The sequence below is a fragment of the Cupressus sempervirens genome, chromosome 10 (assembly GCF_028749045.1).
Source record: "Cupressus sempervirens isolate cs-2001-9-10 chromosome 10, ASM2874904v1, whole genome shotgun sequence".
In the NCBI taxonomy this organism is placed as follows: Eukaryota; Viridiplantae; Streptophyta; class Pinopsida; order Cupressales; family Cupressaceae; genus Cupressus; species Cupressus sempervirens.
This window is the reverse complement of record NC_143127.1, coordinates 568,009,678-568,031,757: the sequence shown is the minus strand read 5'-3', so window position 1 is coordinate 568,031,757 and position 22,080 is coordinate 568,009,678. Positions and strand designations below refer to the sequence as shown.

The 22,080-nt window shown below is 36.8% G+C and overlaps 1 protein-coding gene across 1 annotated transcript in view; it reads right to left on the bottom strand.

Moving 5' to 3' along the window:
* Positions 1-22,080, bottom strand: part of MCCB (3-methylcrotonyl-CoA carboxylase) — a 180,346-nt gene that overhangs the window by 84,664 nt on the left and 73,602 nt on the right. Inside the window, exons 5-6 of the mRNA XM_089807641.1 lie at positions 13,268-13,506; positions 12,962-13,126 (exon numbers count right to left, since the gene is read on the bottom strand). Of these exons, the coding sequence (XP_089663767.1) occupies positions 12,962-13,126; positions 13,268-13,506 (404 nt within the window). The remainder of the gene's footprint in view (positions 1-12,961; positions 13,127-13,267; positions 13,507-22,080) is intronic.

Sequence of the window (22,080 nt, the reverse complement as noted above, 5' to 3'; positions counted from 1 at the left end):
CCCGAGTGTGATAGGGAGAGTAGAGCACAGAGGTTGATTACTTACTTGAGTACGTGATTCCACCGCACTCCAGTACCTTGGATGGCCTACATGCAGACACCTATACAAAACAACATTCTAGAGGAAGACACTCAACAGGCATAGGTAGTGGAGCCAGTATAGGATGTGGGACCGTCGCATAACACTGTGGAGCGTATGGCGAAAGCAGTAGAGAGGGCTATGGGTGTGCAACAAGAACATCCAATAGCACGAGAGATAGGGATGAGAGCGGCATTTCTTGCTGATGTAACAGCTCTAGCGACTCGGGCTTGCCAGGTGTTAGCTTCGACAGAGACTCAAGCGTTGGACTCAGTAGTGAAGGAGCTTGAGGGAGTCATCTTTTATGAGATTAGGATGCCCAACTGCCTTTATGGTCTGTTTTGAGGAGCAGGGATGGCCGAATGTGGAGACTGCAGAGATGCGATAGGACTGGGCCATGACGAGAGATCTCGGGATGGAGAGCCAAGTAGAGGCTTTGACTCACGAGATAGTGAAGTTATACAGGGAGGCGTATTACACTCTTCCGAGAAGTCAAGCAGATCAGGTAGTAGCTGAGAGCGCTTAGGAGTCAACTGCGAGGTTAGCCTCAGAAAAGGCCACCTAGGAATCCAAGAGGGCAGCCCTGTTAGACAAACAGAGTCAACTACAGAAGTGGGCAACGGAAAAGGAACAAGTGGTAGCAGGAAAGGAGAAAGAGTTGGGAGAAATTGCAAAGATGATGCAGTCAGCTTTAAAGCTCCAAATGGAGGCAAAAGCAGAACTGAAGGTTAGGAAAGAGCAAGTCTACAAGCTACGAGCGGAGCTGAACGAGTTGAGAGCGCGGACGGTCACTACACCAGGGACACATCCCTCTGTTTAGTATTTATTCATTGATGTACTCTGGTTATTTTGAGTTTTGTTGTATTGTCGTCCAGAGATGACTTTTCTTTTTGGGGGGGATGATGTTGTCGGTAAAATTATAAAACAGCCGACGGGGCCCTTCCGGAAGGTTCTTGTTATGTAGCTGACGGGCCCTTTGGTAACTGTTATGTAGCCGACAGACCCCTTCAAGAAGGCTCTTCGGAATGGTATATGTACAACTTTGGATCATTGTTGTAATCATTATTGTAAGCACTATATAATCTCTTCGGCACATATGCAAATAATAAAAAGAGTACTATTGTTCTTGTCTATTGTCTATATGCATTAAACTATTTACCTCATATAGTAAACAATATCTTCCTATTCGTATTTTTCCAATCTTCTCTCAGTTGTTCTTGCATTTCTTCAAAGGTCGGTTGCTTCCCTCCGAGTGGTGACTCCATCTGTGGGGGAAAAGATGACATGGAAGGTCGAGAGCATGCTAGATGAGGGTTTTCTTTACTTGACACCGAGTCCATGTTGTGACCATTTTGTTCTCCGGATATTTTATTGTCTGCCAACTTCTTGAGTCGCTGAGTATCATTGATCTGTGCCTGTTTCCTTGCATGTTCTCTCAATAGCGCCACAAGTTCGGCAGCTATGGGTTCTAGTTCGGCAGCTATTCTATCAACGGAATGGGTTCTTCTTCTCTTTCAGCTATAAACTCTCATTTACTGTCCACAGGCTGGCAAGATCAAAGCTCTGATACCACAGTAATGTTCCCAACTAATTATTTTTTGTCTATTGCAACAACAAATGGCGTGGGGAGTAGAAGGAAGTAGTCATACGGCCTGAAGGACAACCATACAGGAGTCAGGATGTCGTACGGATGAACTAGCCAATATATGCAGGGGACCATACGGGAGGAGTGATGATGAAGTACAATTAACTGAAGCCGTACGGTGTAGTATGGGGGGTCAGTTTGATGGCCATACAAATGTGTTCAACAGGATGTACGGTAGGAATATTTCATGTTCGTGCAATCCACAAGCAAACAAACCGTACAATAGTAATGATGTAGGGTCATACGATACATAAAGCAAGCCATACGGTAGCTTAGAGAGGAATGCATGAAGGTAAGGGTCGTACGGTGATGTGCTGAGTTGAGGGCAAATGGAAAAGGGTGGATGAATGGTGTAACAACAGAGAGTTTAAATGAAGATAAGCAAAGAGATTGAATTACCCAATACATAGAACAAAGAATTGATCAAATTAAACATAGTGATTTCTTCATTTCGCAATATGATGGTGCTCCGATATGCTAGATCCGAGCAAAGTATTATAGGTGACAGAAAAGACGGAATAGGGTGAGGATTGAATCCCACTGAAACCGCATGAGCCAAAATAGAGAAGATCTTTCACTTCTGAAATGGCGACAACAAAGAATCCCAACGGGAATTCACAATATAGAGAAAATAATCCAAAATTGCCTACCTACTACCTATTAGCTGTGCTTAAATACCCATCAAGAAAACTTTCCGAGGGTGTACAAAGATAGCCGACGGCTACGCTTTCCTATGGACACAAAACTAAAATGGGTCTGACATATTTTAAATCAATCAGCACATTAACAAAGATGTGATTAATAAACTATTTTATGACGAAGATATTACATTGACTTCAAATTTTCTCCCTCAAACTATACCAAATTGTCAAGGAGACTGATCTGATAGTTTGTATTCAAAGTTGTATTCAAGTGCTTCCCCCTAACATCTCAGCAAGCTAACATGTTATGCAAAACTCCAATGGTATTGTGTCAAACAGTATGCTTGCTGGTTTCAAAACAAGATATAAAGAACCAAACAGGGAATGAATCAAATGTACAAACAACTGGACTGAAATTCCATGTTTGTATTCATTATCATAATAGTGTTGAGTATGAAGTTGACATCAGAAACATCCTTAATAGGATTACTTCATTAGCTTGCAGGGAACAATACAAATTTATGTGAGCAAGGTATGTAAAGTTCTGACTTTTTTCCCAGTCCTAATCTGAACCTGAAAGCAAGGAAGCTACCGCTTGTATAGGAATCTACAGAAAATTCAAAATTGTCCACAAATTGCAAATACTCTTTTACTGGATCGTAGCTATTGCTATAGCTCAAACCAAATTCATCAGCTGCCCAGCCCTGTTTTATGATCATCTTGCAGTAGAGTCGTAGGCATATTTATATAATTATCACTAAGAGGCCAAATGTACTTTTTGGGAACTAAAATTCCAGAAGCACATCTATTCAACAGTGTAAAAATTACTCAAGAGCGTACCATTTGTTGATGGTTCAACATCTTCTTTATCTAGGAACCTCAGTACCAACTTTGGCTTGCTCTTCCGGGGTCCTTTTCTAATTCTTCTTAAGAACTTCACTTCTGTTGAAGAAATATATTCAAAGCTGATACCTTTTTCTGCAGATAGAACTTATTGTATGGTGCTTAAATTGTGCTACTCATAAAACTTGAGTACTGTATGTTCAACTAGAGAGCTGGTGGTCTCAGAGCATCCACCCCTTGTACAGGAAGCACAGGCAAATTATCAAATTGAGAAGGGTGGGATGAAATTACTTGATTAGCCAAACTTTACTCAGAATTTCTTCATCGGTAAAATCAATGGCGAAACATCTGTTCTCCAGACTTAGATCTGTGCGGCATATGTTTCCGTTATCTTGGGTGAATTGTAGATCACAAAATACAACATTAGAAAGGCTATCATTCAATGTCACTTGATGTGCAAAAGATGTATGATCAGAAAAAAGTCCTGACAGTCCACCCTGAACTATGACTATAGATCCTTGAAGGGTCTAATAATCTTATCGCAATCTATATAAAATATTGACCACGATTGTGAGTTATTAAAAAAATCTCTTCTTAGATTCCTTATATCAACGTCACCTTTGAGATGGTTCTTCTGTCAATAACTGATCGCTAACATAAACTATAGTTGCTGGAATTAATTCTTCATCCTCCATAAGTATTAGTAATTACAATGCCAAACATTGAGGAAAATTGCCCCAGATGAATTTTCCTATCTGCTACATTTTCTGTATGGCTAACCAGTACTTCCCTAGTCACACGACATGCCACTTTCTTCAGAAGCAATCGAGTTATCAGCAAGATCAACCCTTAATCCGTGCCCATCACTTTTTCATTGATGACAGAACGACATCACAACCTGTTAGGAATGAATGTTCTGCTAAGCAGCTTCTCAAATATTACTACTAACTATATATCAATGAACCATTAATAATATTGACTCCAACCTTAATATGACCTAAAAAATAAATATTCAGAGTGAAGGATATAATATAATCATCCACCGAAGAATTTACCCAAACACATATCATCTCCGGATTAATAATTCGTGAGCCTTCATGCGGTAGATATTTGAGGAACACAAATATTTACTCAAACTTTAGTATTCCCAAAGTTTTGCCTGCATGGAATATTATTTCCTTCAACTATAAAATGAGCTCATGAAAAAAGGTAAATATTATATAAGATCTCCTATGCTTTAAAATATAATCCTTTGATGACCAGAAAAATTAAATCGACTCAAAGAAATATTGAATGCCCTTAACATACTTAAAAAATATGTCTTAAATAATGGCCCCTATGCCAATAATATCAAGCAATAAATCCGAATACTGAAATCACCTTCACGGCAATGACAAACTTCAGATATATTTTCTGCAACTATACTTTGTGTCCAACATCCAAAAATATCTGCCCAAAATATAATATTAATGTAAAGATTTTGGGTCCAAGACAAACGTATTTCTTTGTTTTCTCCAACTCTAATAAAAGCTTCACAACTGCATATACCTATTACTCCATTTGTATATCTACAACTATATTCTGATGAAACCTCAGATTCTACCCATCAAGATGGCAGGATTCGGTGCTCTGATACTGCTGTAATATCCCTAACCAGATACTTTTTCCATTTTTTCTCAAAAACACAACATAGAAATTTAACAACAGATTTACATGTAAAGATTTCTCATTCGTTCAGAATATACAAATATCCAGCTCAAAATATATATATTCTGAAAATAAGATTGCTTAACAATCCCACAACAAACACTGCAATACCCAATCTTAGACACAAAAATATAGTTATATTTGTAATAAGCAAAGTAACTCAGGGACGCATCTCCCCCCATAATGTCCTACATCTCGGAGATGGAGATGCACCGGGGGCAGAGGGACATTGTTCTAGCGTCTCCAATGGTGCCACCAAGTGATCGTTGTTCCCTAGGAAATGGGGAGATGTCACAATGTCTCTTGAGGGGACAAGGGGACGGGGATGTGACCTTTGACCCCTCCAAGGGACGGTCCGATGCCCCGTCTCAGCCAAAAAGCAAAACAAAAATTTAAAAAAAGCATAACCTTTTAATTGATTCTTATGGGTCATTTTTTTAACCCTAAGACATGTGGGGCCCACAAAATGTGTTATATGGCTTGCATTCACTAAGTAGCTTCATTTACATTCATTTTAGGTTTGTTATTGTTTGCAACAGCAACAAGAAGAAGAGTGAAGAGTTGAAAAAAGGGTGCTTGTGAAGGTGAAAAAAGTGATTGCAAGGCAAAGAGGAGTGATAGGGAGCAAGAAGATGAGGAGGAAGAAGATTCTTCACCTTGTTGGAGAGATTTTTTAAGCAAAGGGTAGGGTTTCTCACTAGTTCTTCATTGTTTTTAGTTTAATAATTCTTATTATTTCTTTTTGTTATAGTTATTTGAATTTCATTTCTAGATTGAAGTAGATTCTTGTTGTTTCAATTATAAATTATTGTTGCTTTAATTTTGACTTAAAATCTTGTTAATTTTAAGGAGGGCATATGCTGAAACCGTGTATTTATTGTTTTTTTTTTTTCATTTGGTGAAATGGAGTGTCAAAATGAGCCCCTGTAGTCATGAAACAAGTGGCAGTGATAATGAGATGGAATTGAAAACTCATTCTCAATAGCTAAGAATATGTACTCGAGCATAATGATCAGAGTAATGAGGGGGATGAGCAAATTGAATCTCAATCTACATATACTTGGCCACCTGGTCCACCATCTACTAATTGCCCCTCCACACTTTTGACAAATTTGGCTAGGGGTAAATATGATCCTAAATTGCCTCTTAGAAGACAATTTGCAATGAGGATAGATGCTCCAACACAAGAAGGTGATGGCACAAGAAAGTGGAAAAGCAACATATGTGGTACCGAATGGTTTGGTAGCATCACTAGAGTGAATGCACACTCCCTCTTTTGGACATAAAAAGGTATGGGAGCATGTGAGTTTTTAAACTGCAATGAAAATTTGCATTATAGAATTGAATTCAGCAAGCTTTGGGGCATTTCACATTACTTGGGGATTAAGATGCCTACTACCTCAACTAGCAGGCAACAAATTCAGTCTATTCAGCAGTCACATGAGCAGCAATTACAAGGGAAGCCATGTGTTTTTTCTCCTAGATTGCAGTTGATAGCATCATCATTTACAAGGGCAGCCTCGGGACCTTTCACTTTTAGTGCTATGGCTGAAGTAGGACTGAGCAAAGGGAAACAAAAGGTCACAACTTTAAGTAACCCCGTAGCAGATTTATTTAATGCACGCATGAAAGAGGAGATAGGAAAAGCCATTGGTAGATTCCTCTATTTCCAATGGCATACCACTTCATATAACTCGATCTCCTTATTATAAGGACATGTTGCAAAAGGTTGCGAAGGGGGGAGGACCATCATTTGTGCCACCAAGTGAGTACAAATTGAAGACCACAATCTTGGATAATGAGTATGCCAAGATTAGTCAAACGATGGAGACCATGAGGGCAGTTTGGGAGGACTCGGGATGCAGCATTATCATGGATGGGTGGATAGACATTAGGAATTGTCCACTCATCATTATCATAGTTAAATGCTCAAGTGGCCCATTTCTTCTGAGGGCATTTGATTGTATAGGGAGTTGAAAGGATGCTAAATTTCAGTTTGACATCACTCGAAGAGCTATAGAGGAGATTGGGCCACAAAAATGTGGTCCAAGTGGTGATTGATGCAGCACCTGTGTGTAAAGTTGCAAGGAGGCTTGTTGAGGCAGCATATAGACATATTTAGTGAACTCCATGTTGTGTGCATGTCATAAACAATGCACTCAAGGACATGGGGAAGATTGACTGGATAAAGGGAGTGGTCAGCGATGCTAGAGATGTGCAGATATATATCTGCAATCACCGCACTTCACATGCACTCTTTAGGAGCTTCGCAAAGTTTCTCCGAAAACCAATTGAAACCAAATATACATCCTACTTCATTCTTTTGGAGAGGATGCTTGAGTTAAAGAAGCCACTACAATTTATGGTTATAAGTAATAAGTGGAATAGGGAGATGGGTCCAAGACAGAACAAGGGTGGAGGGTCAAGGAGATAGTGAAGAGTAATGTATTTTGGAGTGATGCAAAATATATATAGCCTCTATAATCGTGCTAGTTTTCCAATTCATCAAATATGAGGATGGGGATATGCCTAGCCTTGGACAGGTGTATGAGTGTATTGATTCTATGCTTGGCCAAATGAGAATAGTTGTGCCAGAGAGGGATCCCAGTTTAGCATTCTACAATGAGCACATCCTGCCTATCATTTAGCACAGAAGGGACAGCCTAAACACTCCCCTACATATGGTTGGTTATGCATTTAATCCGAAGTGGTACATGCCTATCCTTGGTAGAGTCACACCAATTCAGCATTATGAGGTGATTCATACCATGCTACTTATTTTAATTATCTTTATATCTTATATTGTTATACATGTTGATACTTGAATGGTTAAACCTTTTCATAACTAGTATCTTCTATTTGCCAATAATTTGATTTTTTTATTTTCTAGGTGAAGGGTTCTTCAAGTGCATTGATAGGATGTTTGACTCTGAGACTACTGAGAGGTTCACCTTGAGTGGACCAAAATAGCTACTCTTAGGGGTTATAGATTGCAGCAAAGGCGGACCTAAAAACTATGGCATAGGAGGATCTGATTTTGTGTTGGACTTGTCATGGACCGAAGTCAACAACTACCACACTAGCTATTTGTTTCTTGTCTCAAGTATCTAGTTCCTCAAATTCATAACCTATTTAATAATAAATTCAATTTGTATTCGAGAAATGTTTTAAGTTTTCATTTTTTAACTTTAACGGAACTTAAGAATTTTACTTTTCAACTTTTCTCACACTAGTCATTTGATTCCTATGTCAAGTATCTAGCTCTATAAGCTTATGAGAGGAACTGGTCTACATATCGCTTTATCCACTCTATTAAGAGGAACAGGCTTGCCTCTCAAAGAGCAGAGAAGCTAATGGTTGCAGATAGTGTCTTGTGTATGAATGATTGCAAGACACGTGTACAAGGAGAGACCCGCAACACAATGAGATGTAGAGCCAAAGGAGCCATCACTGATAAATGATGATGAGGATACTACAGATTCAGGGCTGGTTGGTGTTCCTTTCACAGCTCTTACCCTTGGAGAGTCTAATAGTTCCAATGATGACGAGCTCGCTGCTCTTTCAAAGGATGATTAGAGACCTCCTTCACTACATTTTAGACCTTGGCCCTTGGTATTTTGATTTTGATATATTAACATTGAACATTGAATATCAAATTGAGTTGTCATTATATGTAATCAACTTTATGATGATTGATGAGACGGTCATACTTCTGAAATTTTTATATATGTGACTTATTATTTGGATTTTCTTATTCAAGTATTTAAAATTCTAATATTTTTAGTTTAATGTCCAATCACAATGCAATGTTCAAGTATTTAAATTTTAGAAAATTGGTATTTTTAATTTTACATCTTTATGTCTTATATTGTCAATGTTATACATCGTTTCATAACTAGCATATGGTACATTACTATATAGTATATACCCTTCCCCTCCTATCCCTCTATCATCCTCAAATTGAATCCACTTTGTCCCCTTGTCCCAATGTCTCCCCATCCCCTAGGGTAGTCTAACTATCGTAATAAGAAAAGAAATGTTAAAGCACAAGTGAGGTACCCATGTGCTATCTCCAACAAGACAATGAGTTTCTATCCATTGCCTCCGAGCTCAAGGGTTTCCATCCTCAAACTGGGTGAAAGCTGAAATCTTCCCAAATAACTCTCCAAAAGAGCAAAATGAAATCTGAATCATGAAACCAAGTTTTCTGAAATGAGCTCCTCTTCTTTTAAACAAAACCTGGTGACTCTTCACATTCCCTCTTATGTTTCTTAATTTATTTTTAAACTAATATTTTTTCCCGCTATGGAAATAAAGTGCCCATAATAATAGTGACATTTAATAATGTGAACTTAGTTTATTAAGTCGCTTTATTAATTACTCAATTAAATCTTCAAGTATTAAAATCTCTAATCAGATACAATCAGATATGCATATGTGATAGATTGTCGGAAAGGTCTCAACTAGACCCTCTTGGTCCAACCCTGAAATGCCAAAAATACTAAGCTTTTTGACTTACTAAAAATAGTAAGTGTCCAAAAACCCCATTGAAGCAAATCCCAATTGGCCAACAACTAAAACTACCTAGGCCAAAAGCTTGAAAAAGGGGGCATGACATTGCAAGTGTGGACAACTCCTCAAAGACATTGAAGAGGAAGATGTATGTTATTGTATGTTTTTTAAAGTTCTTTTTGCATCTTTTACAAAACGAAATGAGCTTTGTAGTTTTATATTCTTTCTTCATTTTAGTTTTTGCTTTGTGTGTTGTTTGTAGATTCATCAAATGGAAAGCACTTCTAGCGCCGAAAACTCACTTCAAAATAGGCAAGTGTTTTGCATTGTCAAATTATTTGGAAATGGTTCAGCCAGTGCCAGGTGGAGGAGATTTTTGTGGATTTGCAGCCATTGCAAAGAGGAATACAGTAGCTCTTATAATAGAGTAAAAGCACATTTGTGCTTTATTCCCTCTAAAAGGCATTAAGTTTTTTACAGGGAAGCCAAGAATTAATGGATACTACCTAAAACCCTTCTTCCAAACCACATTATAACAAATATATTCAAGAGCAAAAATAAGCAGATGAAACAGCTATGAATGCACATTCTCATCCTTTCCAAAAGTTGAGAAATAAAACAAGAACATCTATGCTTCAGTTTCCACTCTCAATGAACTACCTGCAAAGGGCCATCCATTTTTGCATGCTCCTCAAGAACTAGTGACAAATAAGAGAGCAAAGACGCCCTCAGAAATGTCATTTCAAAATGAAGCTAGAATTATTGTCGAGGAAGACATAGTGAGATACAAATATGCAAATGGATTGTCATTTAATGTTGTTATCTCACAATATTGGCAAAAAATGGTAAGATCAATTAATGAGGCACCAAAGGGGTTCAAGGGCTCGGGTTATGAGGAGGTGCACACCCCTTTACTGGACAGAGAGGTGATCCATGTAGAACCTCTCATGCAGCCCATCAAAGATTCATGGATAAAAGTAAGTATGACCATTGTATTTGATGGGTGGAAAGATGCAAGAAATCATCCTTTAGTCAATGGTATTGCAGTATCCACAAGAGGTGCAATGTTTTTGAAAGTTGTGAATTGTGGAGAAGAGGTGAAGGATAGTCCTTTCATTGCAAACATTCTCATCCAAGTCATTAAACATGTTGACCCTCAACATGTTATTTCGGTATAGCTAATAATGCAAAGAATTGTAGGGTTGTCAATTTATTGGTTGAGGAGTGCTTCGAACACATTTTTTGGACATCTTGTGTTGTCCACTCACTCAACCTAATGCTGCAAATATTTGGCACTAAATGGGTTGATAAAGAAAATATATGAAGATATACAAGATATCCAAATGTTTGTCACAAACCACCATATGACACAAGTCATATTTAGACAATTATGGAAATTGGAGCTCTTAAAGGTAACTTAAGTTGTTTAAAATATAAATATATGTTAGAAATGTAGACTTTAATTTAGTAAACTTTCTATGCTTTAAATTTTAATTTGAATCTTCATTTTAAATTATTATTGTTTGATTTCAAAATAGGTTGTTGAGACATGCTTTGCCTCCAACACTATTGTTTTGAGACTCCTTGTGAAGGTTAAAGAGACCTTTTCCTAGAATGGCAATTAGGATTCAATGCTAATTGGAGCATATGAAAGCAATCTAATAGTACTAGGACAAATGTCATTAGGGCAATGATACTAGATTACTTTATGTGGGATCATGCTCAGTACCTTCTAGGGTTCACTAAGCCTATCTTAAGCATGATCTAATACATTAACACATATAGGCCTTGCTAGGGTGAGGGATATGATGGTATAGACTCTAAAGTTGAGAATATTTGAAAGATCATAAATGAGATAGAACAAGAACCTAAAGAAAAATTCAAGGAACTACAGATTATCATGATAGAATGGAACAAAATGACTGCCCCTTTGCATCTCCTTTCTTTTGCATTAAGCCCCAAATTCTATAGTCAATCGGTCCTCAGGGAGAGCACAACTAGAGTTGCCCCATACAAAGATCCTAAAGTTGCTCTCGGGTACAAGGCAGCCCTTTAAAGACTCTTTCCCGATCACATACAACCTTAGTGAGATCTAAATTCATGAGTTTCACAAGCATTAGTGATTGTGATCTTGAGGCTCTTAAAGACAAGAACAATGTTGATGCTCATAAATGGCCGTACTTCCATAGTACAAATCTACTATCAACTTCAACCCATTGCCATCAAATTTTATCACAAGTTCTTAACTCTTAAGATTCTAATTCTAAAATTCTTGTATCAATATTGAATTTACATTTTTAAACTTTTTATTCAAAATTCTAACTCTCTAATTTCAAAATTGAAAGTCTTGATAGGTTGCTAGATCATCATCATCCGAGAGCAACTGGGGCACATACTCCTTCATCTAGTCAATAAAATGCAATAGACTAAATTTCAAGAAGGAAGATAACTTGGTCTCTGTGCATTCAAATGTGAGGATCACAACACACAAAGAAAATACTTACAAAAAAAGGGAGGCAAAGCATTGGATGTTGAACCAGAGCGTGCATAGTTGGAAGATTCGATTGCCCACTTTAATGCACTTGCACTCAATGATGATGATCACAAGCTACCTGATCCAATGGTTGAGCCGCACATCACTAGTATTGATGCTAGTGGCACTTTTTGTGCTTCTAATCTACAACAAAAGAATGATGATGATTTTTTTGATGATTTTTTATTACATTGATCAATGATGACTCACTAGTAACGTTGACATTATTGTTTTTAAATTTTGAACCAAAATGTTGATATGGTGGTGAATTTTGGCATTTTGTGTTGTCATTTGTACTAAAACGTATTATCTAGTGGGGTACTTTGTTGTGTTGCTTTAATATTAGCAAAGTGGTGTATGAACTTATTTGCTGCTCGATCTATATAAAATAAAACAACTTGTATGGGCAAACCCAAAATGAATCTGAGCCCAACCTGAAAAAGATTTGGACAAATTTAGAACCTGAATCCTGAACCTGATCCATACTAGAATCCCAAATAGCAACTTAAGATGTAGATGGCCTTACAAATGTCCATTCCCAAAACACATTCCACTAGTGCTTGCTATCTCCATCCCAAAAACACCACAGCACATAGGAAATTGTAGCGTATTAAAAATCAAGCCCAAAAAGTTACATATTTTCTTACTCATTTTTTGTGATTTAGGCCTTAGAGAATTTTGTAGATTATAAAACAACAAGAAAATAAGTTAGCGAAGTAACAAAGCACAACAATTGCCACCATTGGGATAATATTCCGTGCACAACATTAAAGAATAAGATCAGCATCCAAAATTTTGAAAAAGGATCATGTAAATTAGATTGTGGTGTTTGCTAAGAATAACTTGATTTATCACACTTTGGTTTCTTATTCATTGCTTTTTCACATTAAAATTCATTCGTTGGTGCATCAATTACTATCAATAGAAAAGACTAAGATAAAAAAGAAGTTTAACACCATATCATTCATACTAGACAAATACAGATATGGAATTGAGACATACCATAAATCCTGTGATATTCTGCAGAAATATAAGAGGAATCTGGCGTTGTGCACACAGTTCAATAAAATGGGCACCTTTTAGAGCAGATTCTGTGAATAAAATGCCATTATTTCCAATTATACCTACAGGATGGCCAAAAATCCTTGCAAAACCTGTTACAAGGGTCTATCCAAAGACAGTTAGCAGCTTATGTTTAAAATTGAAAATGCAGACATTTTTATAAACTACCAGCCCAAAAGAATCTTAGGCTTAGTTATGAATGTCCATTCTTTGATATAAAATATCATACTGATTTACTTTACATACCGTGCCATATATCTTCTTAAATTCATCAAATTCACTTCCATCAACTATGCGAGCAATGATAGAACGAACATCAAATAACTGCTTATGATCTGCTGATACAATACCCCAAAGCTCTTTTTCATCATACAATGGCTGCTGAACTTCAGATGAAAAAAATGTTATGCCTTTTGATTCTTTATTTCCAGCCATATGCAAATTTTTCATTATTCTTCTCCCAATGGCCAGTCCGTGCAGTTCATCTAGATTCCATTTATCCAGCACATTTGTCAGACATGCAGTAGAACTTATGATGTACTTTACCTTACACAATATAGCTAGCAAAGGATATAAAGTTATTACTTCTGAGACTTTTTTAATGGATAGCATTTTATTTCAAAGTAGATAACAATTAGCCAACAATGATGGAGCTGTATTCGACATAAATGAAGCTAAAAAATGGCATGCCTGCCATTGTATAAACCAGTAGCTCTCTAGGAAAAAATAACTTATAGGATTTCAAAAGCATTCTGGCATAAGGTAGGCAATGCCATTTTTTTAATTAAAACATGTCAATCAGCCACTACATTGATCCAAATTCAAGTTATTGCTAAAAGATAATGCGGACAGGATATTTAGTCAAGAGAATAACATGTGTGATGTTATAACTCAATTCAGAGAAGGTTATGACACAATTATTTAAGACAGTCTATTCCAATGACCATCACACCAAACATAGAGAGAGCACTTGCTCTAATAAATTCTTAGTTGCCGATTCGTGAAACAAATCCGATTCGGCACGTGAATCAGATCCGTGGATTTGGGAAAAAAAATTTCCCAATTATGATTTGTGGAGGATTCACGTGTATATATAAATATAAATGTCATAGTTAAAAAATTCGGTTTTGACAATATCTTGGCTGACCCAAAAAATTTGAAATTCTTGGAATCGGCAAAAACTCGGCAATAAATTGGCACTTTTATCGAACATTTGAAAATATACAATTTCTTAAAATATTCTTGAAAATGCAGACACACACACCAAGTCAAATTTAATATTTTATCATTGTGAATGTAATAAAATTTTAAATACCAGATTAGTAAATACACTTCAATGTATGTAAATGTATTAAAATCTATTAGAAATGATAATTCTATTAAAATATATTAATCGTTAATCTATTTAATTTTAATATTTTATAAATCTGTTAATAATTTTAAAATTAAAACACAGTAAAATGTTATATGTTATATGTTTAATAGTTCTTAAAAATGAAAATAATAATATATAACAGTATAAATATTAAATTCTAATATATAGCAGTATAAAACTTTAATATATAACAGTATTTATAATTCAACTATTTTTTCACATATTTATAAATATTGTTATTTAAATTTCTATTTTATATTTTATATTGCATTTGGTTAAAACTTAGAAATTTACAATTTTTTTATATTTAGTATGTACTATTAATAATAATAAGTATATAATAATTATATTTTAACAAAAACAACATTTAGAAATTATATCTATTATAAATTTATATACATATTTTACAGTTCAACAAAAATACAAAAACACATATTAAAATTTACAAGCGGCTGCAAAGTCAATTCTCTAGAATACAAACAAATTTGAAAGTATACAAACAAATTTGAAAATGGTGTTCAAAGTCGTAAAATTTGCAAACTGTCATTTAGCATCAGACTGCGCGTTCAGAACTTCAGATGCAGACAACAATCTGTCGCCAAGTGTCATTGTGATTATCAAAGTCCAGACTATTTGCCATCGACAATTCCAAGTACAAAAAAGAGATACCAGACTATTCATGTTGTGAGCAAATAAAGGCAAATCAGTTCTGATAAAGTAACAAACCGTAAAAGTTTAAATCTATTCTAATAAAGTCAAGCCTGCATGACTTTTCAACGATGTTATGGTCGAAATTTGGATTGTACTGCATTTTTCAAAGGTATAAATCACAGCAATATTATAGTTTATTTCGGCACCGATATTTGTAGCAATAAAATCGCTGCCTTATATGCTCCACGAAATATCCCTCTTTTAACAATATTTTGCCCTTTTTTGAACTATAATATACATACACACACACTAACAAATGAGAGAAATATACATAATTCTAAAACTAAATCTTTTCATGGTATGAATGTATGATTCTAGTATGGATCTATGAATCTAGTACTTGATAATTGATTTATTTTCATGATTATAAAGAAAATCAACACATTCACATTGAATTACTAAATTGCAAAATGAAATTATGATCATTGAGGATCCTCAGGCTGTGGTTGGATCCTTGAGGATCTGGGCAAGATCCTTGATTCTGCCTGTGGATCCTCAGGCTGTGGCTTGGATCCTTGATGTTCGTTAGATACGAACATCAAATAATGAATCCAGCAACTAAGGCTAAATTCCTTTCATTGCCAAAAGTCTTGCACTCAGCAACCCAAATTTTGATTTGTACTCAAACTTGATGAAAAATTGCAGTTCTATTAAAATGTGATCTATAGAGTTTTTTGGTTTTTTTACTGTTCTTCATTTTTTGGCCAGCCTTGACTACATCTACTTAGACTTTGATAATTTCCCATCAACCATGTGAACTTTTTACCATCAAAGGAAATTGGTAACACACACTGCAATGATAATATGGTAAAAGAACGACTATTTTCTAATTGGCAAGTTGTCATGCAATTTTTGGTTGTTCAGGTTTACCGTTTAACATCATTCTGTTGAAGTACAATCAATCAATGCAGAAATGCATGTCCCCTTGAAGACTTCCTAGTCAGGATCAGGTTTAACCGTGTCATGTCATGGTTACCAGCTCGTACAGATAAGAAAAGATGGTGCTACAAACCAATTCTCCCATACCACTTGACATCAAATTGTCTATTCTGGTCTTGCCAAATTAGACAATTACTTAGATGAGCTTGCAATAGTAGTTGGCAGTAAAATATAGAAGATACTTGCTAGAATTCCAAACAGACCATCTATGTGTTGAGATTATTTTAAGGGAGGGGAAGTATAAATAAATATTCCATTACAATCTAACATGTGTAAATAAAACATCTCACTAACAGCTTCAAAATCCACACTGTCATCACTCAAAGTCTGTGTAATTTCAAAGTTGGTTTATCTGCAGTGCCACTAAAGCGATTTCTTCAAACATTTCCACGTTCCTAAAAATATAACAGAGAACACAATCAAGCAATGCAAATTTCCTGTCTTCACATGAATTTTAAGCCATTCTAGGATAACGTATAATGCTTATAGGAATAGAGTATAGCTTTCATGGTCTTTGTACACCCCTAGAAAACACCCCATGTGGACCTTGTCCATGTTTCATTAAGATGTCTGTCAATGTGTTAAGGTCTAGGAGTCAAAATATCATTGTTGTCTTGTTTTTGCATGTTGCATCCCTGGTCTGGAAGATAAGTTGTTTATATGCAGTAGCAACAAATGAATGTTTCAGCTGTCTGCAAATGGTAATGAAGCATCCTGCAAGTATCATGTGCATCCTTCAATGTGATGCACATAAGCAAGCCGCTTGATAGGGTAAGTTTTAAACCACATAATAAGTAATTCTGAAATCAAAGGGTACATTAAGCTTCTACAAGATTATATTCACTGGTGAAGGGATGCCAGAAGGTTGTGCAAATACCTAATCTAAGGAACTGTTCAAAGAGAAAGCGGAAATGCTTAACAAAAACATAAAGAGAATGATAAGTTTCTAGGGGCAGGTGGCCTACCTGTAGACTTTTACAAGAAAAATATTGAGTGGGTGAGTGATGTTTTTCTGCAGATCAACGATGAAATTATGGAGAAAGGCTCTTTAGGCAGTAATATCACTACAAGTATAATCAAATGCTTACCTTATGATGGAGATAAGTCACAAATTAAAAATCAACCTATTACTCTCCTAGTCCTCACTGTTTCTTACAAGATTTAAGAAAGGCCAAAGGAAGCATACGCTTGAAAAAATATGGCATAGCTTTAGATGTCAAATGAATTCATAAAGCCATGCATGGGCGTGAGACCTAGAAGAGACCAATTTTGGGACAGTGGGGGGATGGTGGCGAGAGGGCGGGGGTGTTGTTTACTATACATATGGAACTTGAAATACTAGTTATGAAATGATGTTTCGGTATAACATACCAAATTGAAATACTTGAACATAGCAAAATTGAAACACAGACCAGAAACATTGAAAATTCAACATAGTAACATAGTATATATCCATTAGTAACATTCGAAAATCAAAATTCAAATAGAAATTCAATTACCCTTCCCGACAGCAGCATGGTTGCAGAATGTCAGAGGCAGAGGTACTTTTGTACTCAAGTATCCAATGCAGGGACATTTCGGGGATGGGTACTTCAAGGTTTTGTGGGAGGGGTGTGAATCCCAGATTTAACTGTTTTTTCGTTTAAAATATCATTTCCCACTTAAGTCAATAAAGTGTTCTTTTATTAATAAAGTGGCATATAATAATATGTACTTTAATTTAATAGTTAATTCATAAATCATTTAATCTTCAAGCATAAAAATTACTAATCAATTGGAATCGAAAAATCATGTATCATAGCTCATTTGGAAAGGTCTCAACGAGGCGCTCCCAAACCAATTCTGAAATGCCAACATCACTGAGCCCATTGCTGACTTACTGAAATAGCAAGTATCTACAAACCTTGCTAAATCAAATCCAATTGACTGAAATTGGAAATGCCAAGGTCAAATCTCTCTGATCCCTGTAGAGTCCTGGATAGCCCACAAGACCAAGGCAAGTGGGCTAGAGACACAATGAAATGATAGGCGATTTAAGAACTTGTGAAAGCTTGAAAGCAAATTAGATTTATGATTAATAGCAATGACACTATGGATAAGGGTAGGAATAAAATATATATCCCTCTAGGTCATTATGGTAAAACCTATCTCATAAAAGATAGCCCCTTGCACAACTATAGGGATGTTCTACTAAAGCATGGTTTTAAAAGGTATATAAAGCTTAGGGATGTTCTAATAAAGCATGGTTTTAAAATGGTATTTAATGGTTTAAAGATAGTTTTGCAATAGCCTGTTCAGCACATGGGCCTTATCAAGCACTAAGTATGGATTGATTTCCATCTCATCGGAGGACTTACTCAATTCTCAAAGACTTTTGTAGAAGGTTCCAATTTTCAGAACAAAATGATTCTGACAGTGAATTTCTCAAGTCACTGACAGATCTCAGTTACAATGTCTCTCTGTGGAACCAAATATAGAGGAACAGATTCAAAGGCCTTGTTAATGGGGAAGCATCAATTTTGGGAACTGAAGATATGAAAGGGTTTGAAAAGGAGCAAGAGGCTTTGGAGACGCTGGGGGGTTTGCAAAAGTGGCTCGTCTTTAGAGGCAGAAAATAATGTTAAGGCCAAAGGAGGGCCAGGAACAAAGTGGAGGGCCAGTTGGATTTCAAATGATTGGAGCTCCACTTCAGAGGGAGAGGTATAGATTTACCTTGGAGCTCAGGATTTTTTGTGGTTGTGTTTGACAATGCGCAAGATAAGAAAAAATTCATGGTATGGATCTCTCTCATGTTGGGACAACAGGTTTCTATTGTTGTTGAAACTATGGTATCCATCTTTTAATCAAAGTCTAAATTTTTTGACAAAATCTTGTCTAGGTAGGACTCTGAAATCGATAATTACAGTTCTGGTGTGTTTCTTGATTTGATTGCATTGGTAACACCCTAGACAGATTCTTGGGGATAAATGAGGATTACCAACACTACTTGAGGATTCATAAACTTCGTTAATGGGGAGGCACCACTGGTGGGCACTAAAGGTATGAAAGAGTTTGAGAAGGAGGAGGAGGCTTTGAGAAAATTGGGGGAATGCAAAAATGGCTTGTATATAGAGGCAGCAAAGAATGCTAAGGGAAATGGAGGGCCAGAAACAAAGTGGATAGAGACCCTGATCGAGCGACCAACCATGTATTTTGACAGAGCGACTAGGGAAGAGGTAAATGTAAATGTTAGATTTTTTAAGGAGAGGGATTTGATTGGCAGGTTTAGAGTTTTTTGGCTTAGTTTGGTTGAGCTCCATAGCTAGATCTCAAAAATTGGAGCCTCATTATAGAGAAAGTATAGATTTGCCTTGGAGCTAGGGTTTTTTTGTGGTTGTTTTTGACAATGTGTGGGATAAGAAAAAAGTCGTGTATGGCTCTCCCTAATGTTGGGACAAGAAGTTTCTAAAATTGTAGTACCCAACTTTCAATCCAATGTTTGAATTTTTCAACAAAGTTCTTATCTAGGTAATACTCCCAAATCTACCATCACAGCTTTAGCATGTTTCTTGTTTTGAAGCTATTGTTAACACCCTGGGAAGATTCTTGGGGATAGATGAGGATTCCCAAGAAATTTTTCTTATGATTTTTGCTTGTATTTTGGTAGAGATGGATCTATCAAAAGCTCCTCCTGCTCACTCATCTTTGAAAATGTCAAAAGGGGTTTGGACACAACTTAAGGACTATGAAGGCATTCACTTTACATGGAAAAAGTGTTTCCAGACAAAACATGTTACTGCAAACTGTCCCGCAAAATCAGGTCACAAACATGCTATTTGGTGGAAGGATTATACCCTTGAAATGTCTAATGTGGAGAAAGTGGAGAATGAGAATATGGAGAAAGTGGAGAATGAGAATATGAAGGCATTATCTAAGTCCAGCCCTGGCATGAATTCCGATGTAACAAATGTTGTGGGGTTAGAGATTACTCAAATTTAGAATGATCTGGGAATGAAAACACCTAAGCAACCAAACAACAGATCTTTGAAGCGGGTCAATCAAAGACTAACAAGGACCAATCTTGTGCTTTAAATATTATTTCTCCTTTGAGACCATTACCCTAGTTTCACCAATGGATAAGGCCATCGGTGATTCTAGGGTAGCAGTCTTAAAGGAGAATTGTTCTAAGGTAATCTAAAAAAGATTCACTAATATGGAAAAAGGAGGCAGCCAAGCTGGAGGATGGCTAACACGTCATCAAATAAAAGAAAGGAAATTAGATGAGAAAAGGGGAAACCTTTGAAATGGTTCTTCAATTACACACCAAATATGGTGCATTTGGAGAATCTTAGTTGTTAATCTATTTATAGTTTCTAAGATGAGCGATTGTTCATGGGGAGGTGGTTCACCATTTGTAACCACTCCCGACTTCAAACCGGACTAAAAAACTAACCTTTAATAAAATTATTAATCTTTTTACTGATCAAATTATAAAATATTTTGAGATGATCCTTGATTATATTATAACCAAAGTAGAAATTTCCTCTAATTATCCAAGATTGACTCTATACTCAATAAATTGTCATGAGCCCAAATAATAGATAAGATAAGATAAGATAAATTTATTAATGTCCAACAAAAGACCACAAGGGTCTATGGGACTGAGAAGCATACATGACAGAAGATCACTAGCTACAAGACACCAAACAATGTCTAGGAAAGAGAGAAAACATGAAAAGCCAGAAATAAAAGAAATACAAGAAGCAAGGAGCATACAAATGAGGCAAAGGACTAAGGGTCCTTCCTCCGTAAAAAGAAGCCAAGCATCGAAGGGTATGGGATAGGGTGAGCAAGGGCCCCAACCGGCCGCCAAGAAGTACTAAGAGGGTGCCACTGACGAGTATAGCCACCACGAAGCCTCACAGATCTAGAGTGATTGGTGGTGGAGGCACAAGAAGGCTGCTTAGTCCCAGTTGTCAGAGATGAGGGGAGAAGAAATCGGTAATGAGTTGAATCAAAGCCACTCTTTGGGGAAAACGGATCTATAACATATGGTCGTGGAACTACATAGTCTCTTTGAGATATAGAGCAAGGCATCTTTGGTCCGTATAGCTGAAGAAGGCCTCAAGGGAACTACACTCCCTAAATAAGCAATAGAATCTCCCACAAATCTCATAATAGGCAAAATAGTGAAAGATAAAATGGATATCCATCTCAATCATACCCAAGGTACACAAGTGACAAGTACGGTCCTCTCTATGTGGTGATCTGTTTGAATACAAAGCCAATGGGAGCTAACCCTAAAGGATCCACAGAGAGATGCGTAAGGCATGACATCAATGCCAAGACAAGTAGCTATGGGGCAAAATAATACAATCTCGGATGACAAGAAAGTGCTCAGCATAGAAGGCCATCTTCAGGCGCAACCCACCATCAAGGTTACACCATGTCATATTGATATACTGTTTGTAAATGTCAAGTCTGACATGCCCGTTCATTTCCTGCCATGAGGGGAGGAGGTGAGCGGGAGCATCTAGCGAGAACTGGAAGGGGGGATGGTTAATATCGATCCTAATTGAGCTCAATAATGAAGAAGCCTATGCAAACCAACAATGGGCCCAGGAGGTTGGGTCAGAATCCGCCACACTAACAGAAGAACAATAAGGCAAGTAAGAGTATCTATGTCAGTCACCAATGAAGTCAGCAAAACCATGAAGACGATGAAGAAACCAGATCAGATCGAGAAATGGTGCCAACCTAAAGGGATGGGCCCCAAACTCGGCCTAAATAATATTGTGGGGGGTGAGCCAGTGACATATGATACTACGCCGAAGTAACAAGGTCTGGACACACTCGATGGAGGCCCAATCAGAGTCAAGAAGGGAAGGCCCCCAAACCACCGAGCCATAAAGAACCATCAGTCTAACTAAAGAGTCCAGGAGGGACAACTTGGATGAAGTGTCCTGGAAGTGGTCTCTGAAGCACTGTCTCTCAAGCATGGCAAGGGAGCCCATACCCTTACTAACTCTTAGCTGGATGGTGAGTCTCAAACTAA